The sequence below is a fragment of the Periplaneta americana genome, chromosome 3 (genome assembly GCF_040183065.1).
Source record: "Periplaneta americana isolate PAMFEO1 chromosome 3, P.americana_PAMFEO1_priV1, whole genome shotgun sequence".
NCBI classification, from domain to species: Eukaryota; Metazoa; Arthropoda; class Insecta; order Blattodea; family Blattidae; genus Periplaneta; species Periplaneta americana.
Genome location: NC_091119.1, coordinates 166521584 through 166539242, shown reverse-complemented (window position 1 = coordinate 166539242; position 17659 = coordinate 166521584). Strand labels below are relative to the sequence as shown.

At 34.9% G+C, this 17659-nt stretch overlaps 1 protein-coding gene across 6 annotated transcripts in view; it reads right to left on the bottom strand.

The window, feature by feature from the left end:
* LOC138696824 (uncharacterized) overlaps window positions 1-17659 on the bottom strand; it is a 60518-nt gene that overhangs the window by 17544 nt on the left and 25315 nt on the right. For 5 of the 6 annotated variants that reach the window (XM_069822265.1, XM_069822264.1, XM_069822266.1 and 2 more), the window contains exon 6: window positions 3254-3415. In XM_069822265.1, coding sequence (XP_069678366.1) covers window positions 3254-3415 — 162 coding nt within the window. Of the gene's footprint in view, window positions 1-3253; window positions 3416-9522; window positions 9585-17659 lie in introns of all 6 variants that reach the window. The other variant, XR_011331469.1, reaches the window with a different exon arrangement.

Sequence of the window (17659 nt, the reverse complement as noted above, 5' to 3'; positions counted from 1 at the left end):
AAAAAAATTGCATATAGTGTATATAGGGACTACAAAGTGACATGTCACCTCCAGGTGACATTGGTCAGAGCAGAGACATTAAACGTCTGATCTCATTATATTAGTATAGTTATGTTACTTATTTTTCTTCTATAGTCTGACTGTGTATGAAATACTGGCGATGATGAACGAAGATACATTTGGAGCATCGTCTGCAAGTGATATTACCATATTTCCACCGGCTGATGGACCAGTTATCGATGAGGAAAGTGGTGATGAAACATCCAGTGACATCAAACCATCTTCCAGGAAGAATACTCAGATCTACATTTGAAGTCAACGTTACTTCTGCCAATGACGTACTAATAGATAATGATGAAGGAAATAACCCAAAACCATTAACAATTGACGAGATAACAATGTCCAATTCTTATATTGAGGACATAAACACTCAAGTTTCAACAGACAAAAACAAACTACCGAATTCAGATATGAATGAATATACATGGAAGAAATAATTATGGTGTACGAAAGAACACAGTGTTATTCTAACATTTCTCGCGATGAAAGACAATCTATTTCTAGTATTAGTCAGACTTCAGCAGAGAAAAAAAAACACAAAATAATCTACTTCTAATATTTCTTTTCGTAATAAAGAGTGGTCTGACAAAGAAGAAATCTTTACTTGTAAATCTGGAAGAGGCGGCGTAGATGAAACATTTACAGATTATAATGAATCAAAGTTACTCCTATCTAATGTTTCGAGCTCCTGTTCAGTGAAGAAATACTCGCTATCATGTGTAAAATGTCAAAATTGTATGCCCTCCAAAGGAACCATTCTATTGAATTGGACAAAAATGATATAAAAAGTTTACATTGCCATTCTCTTACTGACAGGCTACATGTCTCCCCAAAGCATAGCAATGTTTTGCGAAACAAAATCAGATGTACACAATGAACTTGTATCCAGTACCATGAGGAGAAGTAGGTTTACAGAAATCCATAAATATTTACATTTTTCGGACAATTTCAATCTTCCTCCTAATGATGAATTTGGTAAAGTCCGAAGATACTTCGAGATCCTAAATGATGATTTTGGTCAACAGTTTGAAAATGTATGGTCGAGTCACAAATCTATTCATGAAACAATGGTTTCCTATTATGGGAGATATAGTGCCAATCAGCATATTCATGGAAAGCCATTGAGTTTTGGATATAAACTATGGTCAGCAGCTACACGTCTTGGCTATCTTGCTGCGTTTGAACCATACCAAGGAGCTAAACAGGCCAAGCAGAATATGGGTTAGTAGCTGCTGTTGTGTTGGAACTTGAAAGCAGATTACCGGCAGCTTTTTCACCTTAGTTTTTACTTTGACAATTTCTTCAAAAGTCTCAAGTTGTTGTCAGTTCTTACTGAACACAAATGGAGGAACAGGAACCATTAGAGAAAAACCCATGGGGAAGTGTGTGGTTGAAGAATGATGCTAAGCACATGAAAAAGCGCAATCGTGGTGCAATATCTTTCGCTGTGACACAGGATGATGCTGTTGTTCGATGGCATGATAATAATATTGTCACTCTTGCTTCAAACTGACACAACGTAACTCCAATTTTGAAAGCAGATCGAGTCAGTGTTATTGCAGGGAAACGAAGCAAAATTCAAGAGGATTGCCCTTCGGTTTTTGAATAGTACATCAAATACATGGGAGGAGTAGACAGATTTTACGAAAATGTTCATTCTTTGAAAGTGAGCTTTCATGGAACGAAATGGTGTACTCAATTTTGCATTTGATCTCGATGCAACCTGTCATAATGCGTGGTTAGTATCAAGAAGAGATGCAATACAAAAAGACTTGACATTTGTGAATTCCGGCGAAATATCGTGCAAGTATGTTGTGGTCTCTATGGGAAAGATCCATACAGACACCCAGCCAGCGATTCAGTCTCATCCAGTAGTATTATTACATATATGCTATTTTAAATATTCTCCACTGAATAAAATATGATATTGCAGTCATTAAATGTGACAATAAGATTTATTGCCCAATGTCACCCACAGGTGACACCCCTACAGTCCGTTTCTAAATATGATTTTCCATGAATTCTCAATAAAAAAGACTTCTATAGCTTTTAATTAACATTATTTAGTCATTTATAAACAATTTGTATATCTGTAATGAGTTTGGGCTAAGACAGGTTAAGTTACAGGAAATTAACAACAAACTTACCGAAGGTCTACATCGTCCTATTACTAACAGCATCAGATTGCCTTTAAGAACTGAGTTTCTACACATGATTTTGTGCAAAATGTAAAAGATCTATTGCGATTTTTCCTGGAATCTCTCCATATACGTCGACCTGGTTGGCGAGTTGGTATAGCTCTGGCCTTCTATGCCCAAGGTTGCGGGTTCGATCCTGGGCCAGGTCGATGGCATTTAAGTGTGCTTAAATGCGACAGGCTCATGTCAGTAGATTTACTGGCATGTAAAAGAACTCCTGTGGGACAAAATTCCGGCACATCCGGCGACGCTGATATAACCTCTGCAGTTGCGAGCGTCGTTAAATAAAACATAACATCTCTCCATATACACCTTAAGGGATAGTCTTCTTCTCTGCCTTTCGAGTGATGCATTTAGTATAGATTCGAGGTATTTCACTGGTTATAGATAACTTCTCAGTTTCCTATATCCTGTGTGTTGCCTACATTCAGGGCAGTCCAGAAACGTATTGATTGTTCTTTGTATGTATCAACAGGAATACCATTCACAAAGCTATTTTGGTAGCTAAGTTGTCAGGGTGCTGGCTTATAATGACAACAGACCTGAATTTAAATCATGGTGGAGTTGCATTTGTTTCGAAAAACAGGGCACTACTTGTCCTTGAACGCATTTGCCACTAGCTGGCGCAGAGATCATGGACATTTCGACCATAGCATCAACGAAGCATTAATCGCAAAGTGTGTGGTACAATAAACGAAACACATTCGAAACATTTCTTTCCGAAATTTTGCCGAAACCATTCTTGCTGACAAATTTAATTTTACGTCCATAAACTCTCAGACTCACTAGAGCCACTTTTATTTTTATTTTCGTGTATTTTGTAAAGAATAACTATTGGAAGTTCAAAATTTTTATCAGACTTCTTTTTAATGTCTCATTCTTCAAAGAATATTAGCTTTCCTCTTCGTCCCATATTTGTCTCAAGGAATTATGGTCAGACTATGCACACAGTCATAAAGTATTTTATTGACAAATAATAATATTAATACACATACCAATCCACCGTGATCTCGGAGCCAATTATTCAGTCTTCCAATGACGTATGGACGGAAAGGTGCTGGCAGGAATAATACAAAATTCTCAACAAGTGCTCTGATTGCTAGATCACAGCCAAGAAAGGCAGCCACAACCACTGCATGTGGTATGGAATCATTCCCCTGCAACATAAATTTGTTTTAGTTTCATACAGAATAAAAAAGGTAAAATATGTACGCTTGTCCACCTATAAATATTATGAGCAAAGTTAAATTTTTCATTAACCAGCAAATTTCTACATGTTAAAATGTCTGCCTTATTGTAATACAGAGTATCCCAATAAAACGTGTATACGTTTTATTTCCATGTACACTGACAGCCACAAAAATGCAACACTGTCACTCCACCCTTATATAGGTCTTTCCTTTCTCAGTGCGTTCTTAACATCTCTTCTAAGGAAGGTAGTATAATATTTCCTATTGACATTTTGTCCCTTGGACACCCATTGTAGAATATTCCCTCTAGTGTTAAAGAGTCAGCATGATTTTAGTAGGATTGATATGACTTTTTTTTTTTGCTGAATAATCTGCGTGTTTTCATAATAAAGGTTGCTGATGAAAAATGTCTCAACTAACTCTCATTACACTTGTGATGGTGATGTTCAGAAACTGTGGATCGATTTGTTATTGTGCTCTGTGGTGATAACAGATTTCGACATTCAGTGAGTTCATGTGACACACAACCTCATTTTAAGACATAAGCTCTCTCTCTTCTGACACTCTTAAAGGTAAGCGTTCACTACATCGTATTGCACTCATCGGACGAATTGCACGGATCGGAAAAAGACTATCTTTGCTGTAATTGTTATGTAACCGCGTTCACTACATCGTATCAGACGCATCGCCTCTCAGCAAATCCGTCCACATTTCTCGGATGGGCAACTTTTCCAATGCGTGCGATCATGGCCTTCTTTAATAAATCAATTTCAATTGATCAACTGTTACTATTATGTTGTGCCATGTTCAGTGTTGCGCCAAAATGGCAGACGGAAAACTTATTTCGCGTGTAGAAAATTGCGAAGAATTATATAATTTGAGGCATTCCCATTACAGTAATCAAGTCGTTTCTTGCAAATATATTATGTAACCAATATTTCTTTCGTTTCTTCCTCATCAATTAAGACGCATGAAGAAATTACAAATTCTTATTTGCTAACAGACGTAATTAATAGACCTAACCTCAACTCCTCTGTTTTCAGTAATGTCAATATCGTACGACGTCATGTATTAAACAGCTGATAGGGGAATCCGATGAGGCGATGAGGTGGAGCCGTTACAGTGAATGCACTGCACTTAAAATATCTGTTGCGTGCGATTCGTACGAGGAGTGCGATACGATGTAATGAACGCTTACCTTTAAGAGTACAAAATGTTCCTCTAGCAACAATCTTTTATCTTCAAAATGTGACTGCTGATGCTGATCTATCCTTACTGGTGCGAGACTCATCATCAGTGCTTTGATTTGATTATGTTGGTTTCAACTTGTGAAAACAGTATATCTTGCCACTGAATTTTCACTACAGGACTGATTAATGTGATGAATAATTTCTGAAAAACTTTTCTAAAGCATAAACACAGAATTCAGTAGCGCAATGTTGGGATTCCACTGACGGAATATCTTATTACTCCCTTTTATCGTCTTTGTATTTTTTTTTAAATTTAAATTGTATTTAATTTGTTCAGAATTATGTATTTTGTAGTTTAATCAACTTTTGCATTTTCTGTAATTTGTTACGTTTTATAATATATTCTCTATTTTGTATTTTCTCCATTCCATACATAACGAGATGCCAGACATGTAATGGAATGAATTGCAATAAAGCCATATGTAACAACATATGTAATTACTCTGTCATAGAATGGTTATATTAAAGTGGCAATAGTTAAACTTAGCAGTCTGAAAACAAACGAATACAGCACTAAAAATATAAATACATATGCTATTATGTTTTGAGAAATGGGGATGTTAAGCCTGGCGGCCCCCTTGGTGCTATTCAACAGGAGTAGGCTATGTGCTGGCACCGGGTTTCTCCTTCTCCCTTCCTCACTTTCACCATCATCCTCACACATTCCCTACAATACACTTACACGAACAGTTATCTAGTACAGGACATAACTCTTCACAGATACATATCATGCATAACGTGGCCTGCCGAAGTGATGTGCAACTTGAAAATGGGTCACAGTCCTCCGGTCTATCCGAAGCATATGAAACCCGAATCATTAGGCATTAGACACACACACACACATATTTTGAGACATATTATCGTTTTAGTTTTTAATTCTCACTACAGCCAGTCCACATAATTTTCAAACAGTCATGGTAATGCATTTATACCAGTAATAAAAACAATACAGCATCATGCAGGATAAGGGAAAAAGTATTTAAGTATTTAAATTACCTTAAAAGTACCGGTAAATAAAAGAATCAAGGGAAAAAAAGACATTACAAAAATCTAGGTCATACAACTACAAGTAATGGAATAAGTTTTATCAGCTAACTTAGAAACAAATATGTACAGCTATGAATTAGAAGATCTAATATCTTGCTTAAAAGTACCGGTAATAAAAGAATTAAGGGAAAAAAGGCATTACAAAAATCTAGGTCATACTTACAACTACAAGTAATGGAATAAGTTTTATCAGCTAACTTAGAAACAAATATGTACAGCTATGAATTAGAAGATCTAATATCTTGCTCTAAAATATAAAAAAAAAGATGTGTATTGCCACAATGAGAAGTGCAATCAGTATCATAAGGTTTGTTTCAATTATCTATACCGTACTAATAATAAATCTGTAGCCGAAATTTTTCTGGTAATTTTCGATTTTCCAAAAATAATTGGTGTTAACATATATAATTAATCATCCTGAAACCGATAATCGCTTTTTTGAAATTTTTGTTTGTATATCTGTCTGTCTATCTGCCTGTCTGGATGTTTGTTATCTTTTCACGCGATAATGGCTGAGCGGATTTCGATGAAAATTGGAACATACATTAAGTTCGTTGTAACTTAGATTTTAGGCTCTATGGCATTCAAAATACTTTATTTAAAAGGGGAGTTATAAGGGGGCCTGATTTAAATAAACCGAAATATCTCGCTTATTATTGATTTTTGTGAAAAATGTTACATAACAAAAGTTTCTTTAAAAATTATTTCCGGTAAGTTCTATTCCAGGCAAAATTTTGATAGGACTGATATTTAAGTCTGTCTGTCTATCTAGATGTTTGTTACCTTTTCACGCGATAATGGCTGAACGGATTTCGATGAAAATTGGAATAGAAATTAAGTTCGTTGTACCTTAGATTTTAGGCTACATGGCATTCAAAATACTTTCTTTAAAAGGGGGGTTATAAGGGGTCCTGAATTAAATAAACCGAAATATCTCGCTTATTATTGATTTTTGTGAAAAATGTTACATAACAAAAGTTTCTTTAAAAAAGATTTTCGATAAGTTTTATCCCAAACAAAATTTTGATAGGACTGATATTTAAGGATATACAAGAGTTTTAAAATAACAATACAACACATTTCCACTGCCGCCTCAGATTGTAGTGTCGTTGTTCCGTAACTTCTATGTGCAGAATATTAAATGTTTTAGTAGGCAGAAAAACAAATTTATTCATTCTATGGCAGTAGTGCATAGGAGATCGTGAATTCTTACATTTTCGAAAGAAAGAAATATAATTAAGTTATATATAGTAGATTGTATACCCAAATGCCAGATGGAAAGATACATGCCATTATTCATTACCGCCTCAATTACCAATACCAAAAACATTAATCAAAGTCTATAATCAGTTACATGAACACAAGCCATCTACAACAGACAATAGAAACAGGAACTCAACAAGAGTAAAAACGGCCTGCTGATATACCCACATATTCTAAACACGTGACATGACCACAGATGTTAAGGCGTGAATAAAATAAACTTGCCAAAAGAGAAAAAGATGCACAGTAAGGTTAACATAAAAATATCTTCGCACACAATCAACTCTATTAATTTGGAGTGATTTATTAAAGGATGCATTCAAGACTAATTTATAAAAATGTTAAATGAATTATCATTGCACCAAATGAGTGGTCTCTGGACCAAAATGATAGCATTTTAATTATTTAAAGAGAATTTAAATTAAGTATCATATTAAACGATTTATTCTTCTATCAAACACGAATGTTCCCTGGACCCAATATTCTATTTTAATTATGTAATTACTTTATACTGGTGTGTGTATATATATATATATTTTTTTTCTAATAAGTGCAGCGGAGCGCACGGGTACAGCTAGTTCTCAATAAGTACGTTCACCTAATTAAATAAATTACGACAGGTACGTCTAACTAATTAAATATTTACACTACTAGTACACAAAATAAAGCCAATGTATTAAAAAGTTCCATCTCCAATAATATACAATAAATGATCCTAACCTAGGAAGTTATTAAGAATTAAAAAATTATAGACCTTAGCTTCAGGAGATGAATAAACGTCCTGAATGAGGGAGAAAGAGATACAACTTGGACTTTTTCCAGTGCTGACAAAAATATGATTTCCACGACGTTTTGAAGGTTGGTCTCCCTTAGTCTTCAGGTGGAATGATAAACAGTACTATGCTTGCTTAGTTACAATTAGTTCAAAATATTACAATATGTATATTGCTGAAAAAGAAACCGAAAAGGAAATGCCTGTGGGTTAAACCATGGATTGCGAGACGTGACAAGAAAATTATCTATCAAAACTCACTAAAAAAAAAAAAAGTACAATGTGAGGACTTGAAATAGTAATATGCGTTACAAGAGCGGTATGTTGAAGTTTTCATGTTCGAGGAAAAGTTTGAAAAAGCGAAACGTAGTTGAGCTTTTTTAATTTCCGAGAATTGAAAGAAAACATGCCGCTCATGTATCGTACATTATTTTGTGCGAAGATCATTTATTACATACCTGAAAGAGGAATTTCTAATTAGTTGCAATGAAATCTCCATCTTGGTTTCTGTTCAATGACGGCAATTTTGGAAAACAAATATATCTATCTTCAACACTGTTGCTTTAAAATGCTTTCTGTGTTTACTATACTCCAGCAGGCCGTGATATATGTCTGTCTTTTTTTTCCCCCAGTCTATAAATACGAACTTAAAACAAACGGCTTCCTTAATGTTACATGCATCACGAAATGCAGTAACTTTGGTGGAGTTGTAGAGTTTACTTAATTTTTGCAAATATTTAAAAACAATAATTAACAGTGCAATTTAGGTGAAATTGCAGTGGTAAGTTTCCAATTTATAATTATTACTATATTGAACGTCTCTAAAAATAATGTTAAAAGCCTAAAGCAGTAAAATGAATATGTCACTTAAGCGGTAAGAAGAGGGAAATTGTTATGTGTGTTCGCTTGGGAATACTGAATGTCAGGGGCGTATTTTTCGGGCTACTGGCGGTAGCCCAAGGAAATTACAAAAGAAAAAGTTTATAATATAACATAATGTAATAATTTTGTATTATTAGTTTTACCATAGTAATTAAAATTAAAGTAATTGTTAGATATATTTAGTGTAATAATAGGGTCAGCGGTAGCCCAAACCCTTTAACCAGTATACGCCATTGCTGAATGTGGAATTTTAGACTTACCACGGGTTGGTTTTGTGCGGAAACCAAGCAAATACGCACGATCTCGCACAAAATAATATAAATTAATTGAGAATGGTTGAAGATAATTTTCAGTTTGTACAGATTTGTGCATCACTTCTGTAACAGCAGTTATAGTGTCTGCTATTTTTATATACACTTCTTATCTTTTATTTCTGTTTTTGTAGTCCGTGTTTTGTGTTTTATAATATTTCATTTGCTTCATATTCTCATTAGAATTTTGGTCGTAGCAACAGTCCAACAATATCAAAGAAACTTTTATAAAAGAAAACCCATTACACTATCATATATTTTATAAAAGATCTTAGTTCAAAGAACTTTGATAGTGTAATACCAGCCAAAGGAAAAAGTGATCTATACCTTTTCATATAAGCAATCTCATATTTTTGGAATTCATGTGTGAAAAATGTGAAACCATAATTGGTGAGCATTTCTTACTTTGCCCCGTTATTTCATTCCTTACATACCAGCTCAACCAAATAGCAGTTACCAAGCGTATAAAGAACATTTACGAACAGAATCATGCATATAGTACAAGGTGAGCAAGACAGCATATCCTAGCTGTAAAAATGTATATTGTACCGTTTTGCAGGCAGCCAACTGCTTGCTTGTCTGCGAACAGTGGGCTGTAAATCAGCCATAATCTGAAATCAGCATACATTAATTTTATTTTTACAGATAAAAACATTCACTAAGTATGTAGGAAATAGAATAAGTAAAGTACCTACAGTATTTAACATTCCTGGAGTAAATTATTTAATACCTGGCCAGGGGGACTTTCGGCAAAATGTAAGAACACAAAAAACGATGCTCAGGAGTTGACATGTTGATCTGATAGTGGTTTGATAGTGACTGTGCTTGTCACTGAAGTCAAGTAATGGAGGTTCAAATCTAGCTGAGAGTGATGGATTGTCGAAAAAAAATCACAAGTGTGACTTCCACTGGAGTGCAGTGGACGAGAACAGCGAGGGACAGGCAGGCATGAAAAAGACTGGAAGAAATTACAAACACTTTGTAAACTGTGTATAGTTGTGTATTGTTTATAGTTATTTTTGTGTTAGTTTGAATAGTTTGAGTCCGTGTATAGTAGGTATAGTTCAGGTATTTAGTTAGTATAATTTTTGTGTTCAATTGTATGGTTTTTGTGTGTTTAGTTTAGATAGTTTGTGTGTTTAGACTGTATAATTTATGTGTGTAATTTGTATAGGTTTTTTGTGTGAATTAAGACTGTATATGTGTTCAGTTTGTATAATGTTTTGTGTGTTTAGTGTGGATAGTTGTGTGTTCAGATTATAATTTATGTGTTTAGTTTGCATAGTTTTTTTGTGGATGTTTAGTTTGCATAATTTATGTGTTTAGTCTGTATAGTTTTTAGTGCTTAGTTGGTACAGTTTGTTTAAGTGTTTAGTTTGTAAGTATAGTGTAAGTTCTCTTGGATTGGCTCCCCAAGTGTAGTAAACCTTCAGCTCATCCTACACTCCTGTAGGAGGCCGCTGCTCTTATGGGATTTCAGGCTTTTCGTATTTCGACTTCCATTAGAAGATATGTAAAGCCATTTTCTGCATATAGGAAATTTAATGCAGTTAAAAGCAGAAGATTTAATGCAGTTAATTGCAAACATGCAGAGAACATCATAATTGACACAGATATGTAGACGACATACTAATAGTATATAAAGGGGAGGGGGGGGGGGAAGACAGATTGAAAACCTACACAAACACATAAACAAATACATTCGAAACTACACTATACACTAGAAACAAAAAACAACAAAATCCATAAATTTCTTAGATATCACAGTAACAAAAACAGACGTCGCCCTCGGTAGCATAGTTGGTATAGCGCTGGCCTTCTATGCTCGAGGTAGAGGGTTCGATCCTGGCCGAGGTCGAAAGCATTTAAGTGTATTTAAATGCGACAGACTCATGTCAGTAGATTTACTGACATGTAAAAGAATTCCTGCGGGACAAAATTCTGGCACACCGGCGATGCTGATATAACCTCTGCAGTTGCGAGCATTGTTAAACCATAATTTTATTTAATAAAAACAGAAAACAGACGCATGTTCAAAATATACAGGAAACCTACCACCACAGTACTGTCTTCATGCTACGAGTTGGCGCGGGGATTAGATAGGCGGGACAGGGGAACTTTATGCTACGCTCTGACCTGAAAACTTCGGTCCACTTACTTGGCTACAAGGGAACGGAGTCAGACATAAAAGATTCCGCATCTTCGGTGTTGTCGCTATGACTATCATTATCACATTTTTCAAAATTGCTGGAGTATGCTCTGTCCATGATAATCGTCTGTTTATGTTCCAGCCGTGTATATTAATTCGAATCTCTCAACAAAGTCATTAGCCCCACCATCCCCATCCTGATGGATAACAATGAGTGTTCTGGACACATTTATAGTAGTCAAAGTCCCGTAACATTTTTATCGTGCCAGCACTTGGGAAACGTTAAATTGGTAGGCCTATCTATCCGCATCTTGTCCAGATACAAAATCGGTTTTTCCACTTTCCTAAGCTTTCTTATTTGCTGTAGATATCTTCACGTGTTCTAATTTACAGTGTTTTCCTCTTTTTTTTTTTTTTTTTTGTTTGCACTTCTCCCACCTGAAATCCTTTTTCTTCAGTATTCGTCTTAATGTTGTCTTTCATTTCAAATCAGTTTTCTATTGTAAAAGGGTAGAAGTTTGTTGCAGCTTGGTACTATTTTTTTTACTTGTTATTTAATGACACTGTAATAACTACTAGCTTCTTCAGTGTCGATTGAATTGATGATGGCGAGATGGTATTTGGCGAAATGAAACCAAGGATTCGCCATAGATTACCTGACATTCGCCGTCCGCTTGGGAAAACCTCGGAAAAAACCCAACCAGGTAGTCAGCGCAAGCGGGAATCGAACTCAGTCCCGAGCGCTACTGCAGATCAGCAGGCAAACGCGCTACCTCCTGAGCTACGCTGGTGGCCCTCTTTCTTTTTCAAATAAAAATTCTCAATTATATCTTTGTCAATCTCCCGTCGAAGTCATCTACATTTGCATTTCGGTAGTCTGGACGTTTCCGTTTTTTCTTTCTCCCTCAGGGGCCCGTTTCACAATCCTTACAAATTACAAATTAACAATTTACAAATAACAAGTAAAAGATTACAAATGCTTGTAAATTGTGTTTCACAATGCTATTTTATTAGTTTGTAAAGTCTGACGAACTTTACAAAATCAGCTAAAGAAATTTACAAATACGCATTATTGGTTACACAATATCGCCAACGACAGTTTACTAAAATCGCTAAGGAGCAGAGCTAAAATCGCTGTATTTTTACTACTGTCGATACACATGTTTATATTTTGTACTAAAATAGATTATTCTAAGCTTGCTGATTTATATTTCACCAACAGAAAATATAAAGTATTGTTAAAAAAAATTAAAAGTATTTAGATTTTTATATATTGGCGACAATGGAGTTTCATGTGATGTGATTGGTCGAGTATACCAATAATTCTATTTACTTAAATGACCAAAGTTAGCATAAAATTCAGTTAAATAAGTAAATAACAGATTTGGTCCACGTACAAATATGCAATTGATAAAATAATTACGATGTCTAAACACAAAATCAGGTTAATTGTTTGTGTTGATCCATCAGTATTTATTAATGTTGCATTCCTAACCTCTCAAACATTAGAATCCCATCAGCAGCATAAAGATTCTGTGCTATAGTAAACAACATTTCGGTGGTCAAAAACCTGCCCCGAATTTAACTCTTTTAACAACATCAACAACCCTGTGGGCAGTTTTGCACACTGATATCTTAGAAATTCCGTGCTTATCTGCTAACCCACGGAACTGACAGCTAGTATGCATCCAATGCAAAACAATACAGTTCTCGCTTTGAGGTTAGGGCATCACTTTTCTTTTTTGGATGTTGGATATTATGATGTCCCATATCTTGTAGGTGGGAGAGATTCCAGCGAAACGGGACTCGAAACGACTTCAGAATACCGCGTAAGTAGTGTCGCTATTGCATTATTGAATTATTTATTTTTGGTGCAGGGAACTTCTTTATTAAGTTCGAGTATTTATTAAATACAATCTTCGTATATAAATACTTACGCGGTATTCTGAAGTATAGCGCGGGACTCATTCGAAACCTTTCATTAAATTTATACAATGATACGAACGTGTTACTAATTCTTGCCCGGAGAATTTTACGTATACGTCTTCGTTTGATTAGGCCTAAATTCAATATCTTCGTCTGAGTCATTAAAATTCCTTAATAACATCAAAACTGCTTTAGTTTAATTCTTAATATTATCCACTTACTCAAAAATCAATTTAATAAGTATTTATTTATTGTATTTATTATCAAAAACCTGTCTCGAATTTAACTCTTTTAACAATATCAATTACCCTATGGGCACTTTTGCACACATAACTTAGAAATTCCGTGCTTATCTACTAACGCACGGAACTGACAGGACTGACAGCTAGTATATTAAACCAATGCAAAACAATAGTTCTCGCTTTGAGGTTAGGGCACCACTTTTCCATGTTGGATGTGATGTCCCATATCTTGGAGGAGAGATTCCAGCGAAACAGGACTCGAAACGACTTCAGTGTCGTTATTATATTATTGAATTAATTTATTTTTGGTGCAGGGAACTTCTTTTTTTAAGTGCGATTATTTATTAAATACAGTCTTCGTATATAAATTACTCATGAGGTATTCTGAAGTATAGCGCGGGACTCATTCCAAACCTTTCATTAAATACAATGATACGAATGTATTATTAATTCTTGGCCGGAAAATTTTACGTATACGTCTTTGTTTGATTAGGCCTAAATTCAATATCTTCGTCTGAGTCATTAGAACTACTTAATAACATCAAAACTGCTCTAGTTTAATTCTTAATATTACCCAGTTACTCAAAAATTAATTTAATAAATATATCTTTATTGTATTTATTCAGAATTTGTTGCAATATCAAACTTTACACATCTCAGAGCTATTGTAGAAAAATGTGCTAACTTTACAAGTAAAGTTTACACGTTTGTAAAACTATCCTTCATTGTGAAACAGAATGCTTGTAAAGTGAGCAAAATTTCATTGGTAAAGATTTTATTTCCTTTGTAAAGTTCAACATTACAAACAAAGATTGTGAAACAAAAGTTTACAATCTACAAGCAAAGTTAACAAATTACAAAGCTTGTAAACATTGTGAAACAGGCCCCAGGTGTCGACAACGCACTTTCTTCTGTTCAGTCTTTCATTTCATTCCCTATACACTGTATTGTTCTTGTGGGTAGATTAGAGTACTTTTCTACCTTTGCTGTAGGTTTCGTAGAGGAATGCAAAGGTACTTTTGTTCTTTTTCTTCATCACAGAATTATTTTGCACTTCTAATAATATTCCTTTCTTCGCTAGAGATTGTCAATCCTTGTTTCCTCTTTGTCGACATATTTACAATAAACAAAAAACTGCTATAAACCTAAATAACAGTATACAATAACATAAATTCTATTAACTATATTATTATCAACACTATTAACACGAAAAGCAAAGGATAACTAAAGCAATACAAAGATTTGCGGTAAACTGAAAACAATTGTCTTGTTGAAACTAATAAAACACTACAATAAAAACCCCACTATTATTTTCACAAATTCGCAAAGATTCATAGATACGTGTAGTAAATGTTTGTGAAACAGGAATATTGCAGTGAACAGCGCGGTGTGCATGTGCGACTGTTTCCCTTCCGCCCCGTCTAAGTACTTCAGGCGACTTCTCCTGGCGTGACAACGGTAACACACATACACAACACCTCCAATCACCCCACACAACAGAAACACTCAGCATTCCGATCCATGATACACAGACTCGTCAACATTACCATGAGTCAACAAGACTATAAGGAAGAAAATACACACTATCAAATACATAGCACAGGAAAATGGATACAACCCTAACATAATAGACATCACAATAAAGACTAAACGCAAACAAGAAGACACCACATACATGCAAGGAAAAAACAAATGCATCACACTAACATACGAAAACAAGAACACATACAAGATTCCATCATCATTCAAGAATAGTACAATTATGCAACGAGCCTATAATGGTAGTAATTAAGACGCAAGTATGATTGTTTATGAAACTCGCTTGCGCTCGTTTCATAATTTTCATACGAGCGTCTTAATTACCATTATAGGCAAGTTTCATACAACTTTTTATGCTCGACCATATTTCTAACTTGAAAGTATTCAAAATTATGGTTATGTGCGAACTGACCTGAATTGTGAGATGTGCGCAGACGCGAAAGTATTGATTTTTTTTCCGAGGCCGAATTTCATTGACCTTGGCACAGAATAAGATGAACATTACTCTGGTAGGCTATAACCTGAAAATTGATTTAGAATTGAAAAACGAGATGACAAATTGAATTTATTTGAATATTATTTACAATTAACTCTAATTATTATAGTAACAGAACATAACCTTCTGGGACAGTATTGGATTTCCAGCCTCCGTGACTTTTCGCTAATTCTCTTTCGATTGCATATCCGAGAATAATCGATACTTGCGATTTTATAACGGTACAAAGCTGACTTGTCATTGGCTGAGGTTTTATAACGGTACAAAGCTGACTTGTCATTGGCTGAACACCTGTACTTTAATGAGTAGGTGTACTTTAATGACATGCATTAAAGGACTACTACCAGGTGTATAATTACTACATTTCGGCATGGTCGAGCATAAAGTAAGATACAACATTTCACACAGAACACACAAAAAACATCTTAACACACAGAAAACACACACAAATAAATACAACTTAAGTGTAAACAAACTATCATGCAACAGTTGCAACAACTTTTACATTGGGCAGACTGGAAGATCATTTCAAACACGTTACAAGGAATATATCACTAAGGAGCGGATTCGTATGTAATTAAATATTCTTTTTGCGTGTGATAAAACACAATTAACAAAGTTAAAAATTCCGAACGTGAAATTTCAAGTTCAAAACCCGAATTTTATTTCACATAAAAACACATAATTTCACAAAAAAAGTATGTAAATACATATTTTTCAGGAAATCTATTATAAACACATAAATCTTGGAGTTTTTTTACTTAAATAATTTTTTTACAAGAACTTTTAAACATTTTAAAACTAAATCAATTATGTCACTCAGAAGTATGTTATCTTTTAAAGAATTCTTGGTTGCTTCGTGTTTCTAAGCACTATGTGGTGTATCCGTGATCCATTTTTGTGATAGTATCGCCTCAAGTTCTGAGAACTGCTAGACAGCATATCAGTGTTGTTATTAGAGAATAAATTAACATGGACAAGGAGGAGAGATCTTGCAACACATAATTAGGAATGTTTATTGTTGCTGAAGATGATTTCATTCCACGCTTTGTTTGTGAAACACAACAGATAAGAGCAGGGTATGAACATTATTTAATTTAAACAAATCTCTCGCCTCTCGCACATGTCCAAGTAAGGCAATACGTCTTGTTGTGATTCCATGTTATTGAGCTTCGTCGATCGCTATCCTTCAGGATATACTGAAAGATGGTTGTTTAAAAAACGATTTGGCTTTCCTATTAGCAAATGTAAGCTTTTTGTGTGACACCATAAAAAAATCGAAACATCCAAAAACCTGTTGTCTGAAACAAGGATGTGTGTGCCGTGAAAATTAAACTAGACTCGCTATCAGGTTCAGAAGTACAAGTACTAAGGGACAAATTCCAGAATGTGTTTGGGAAAAACAGTGGATATAAAAAAATGTGTAAAGTTGCTCAAGTATTGGAGGCTGTGCCTGTAGGTGAAATTGACAGTGTTTGTTTTTGTGTCATTCCTCTCTTTAAATATGCACGTCTGACGTCCTGTGATATGGAAAGATCGTTTTCACAGTATAAGTCGTTGTTCAGAGATAATCGGCATGCATTTATGATGGAGAATTTGGAGATGACCTTTGTTGTTCACTGAAATTCTCGACCAACTACTAGCACTCAAGTGTGGTGGGTGGGTACCTATAATCTTTTCGCTGTAAGAAAAATCCTAATATAAACAATAGCACGTGACTGAAGTGAAGCTTCATTGGCTGCGGTTTGGTGCCACAGATTCTCAGTACGTGTTCCTGCCCATTGTTGTACATTCTGTTTCATGTTAAAACATTTCCCATTACTCATCAAGTAGACCTAACCTCACTACTATGCATTTGTTTGCTAAGGAAACATTTACTTTATAATTACTGTAATTAAATTATTTTAAACTTAAGTGTAAGGTCAATCGCTGCCGGACAAAGGAGTTATTTCTTCCAATCAGAGTCGTCAAAACTATCGTCAGCAGGATTTAGGACAAGACAGTCCACAACAGCGTCAGTTATCCCTTCCAGTTGGAACATGCGGTCTGATTGCCTTGCTCTGAATAGATAATGTTGGATTCAACTCACTTATCATATACATTTAAGACTATTTGTTTTTCTCCGCTTTTGAGAGGATTTCCACTCTTATGTTTAATAACCACATACACTGAGAATGCAGTACCACGTGCTTACGTGAACAATTAGGAGCTCGAGTAACGCCAGCTTGTTACAAGAACAGACTACCTGGGTATTACTGTTGGTATTCATCTGCGTTCATAGTACATAACATAATATAAAAGTAGCTTTTCTTTTACATAGCATTTTACATATGA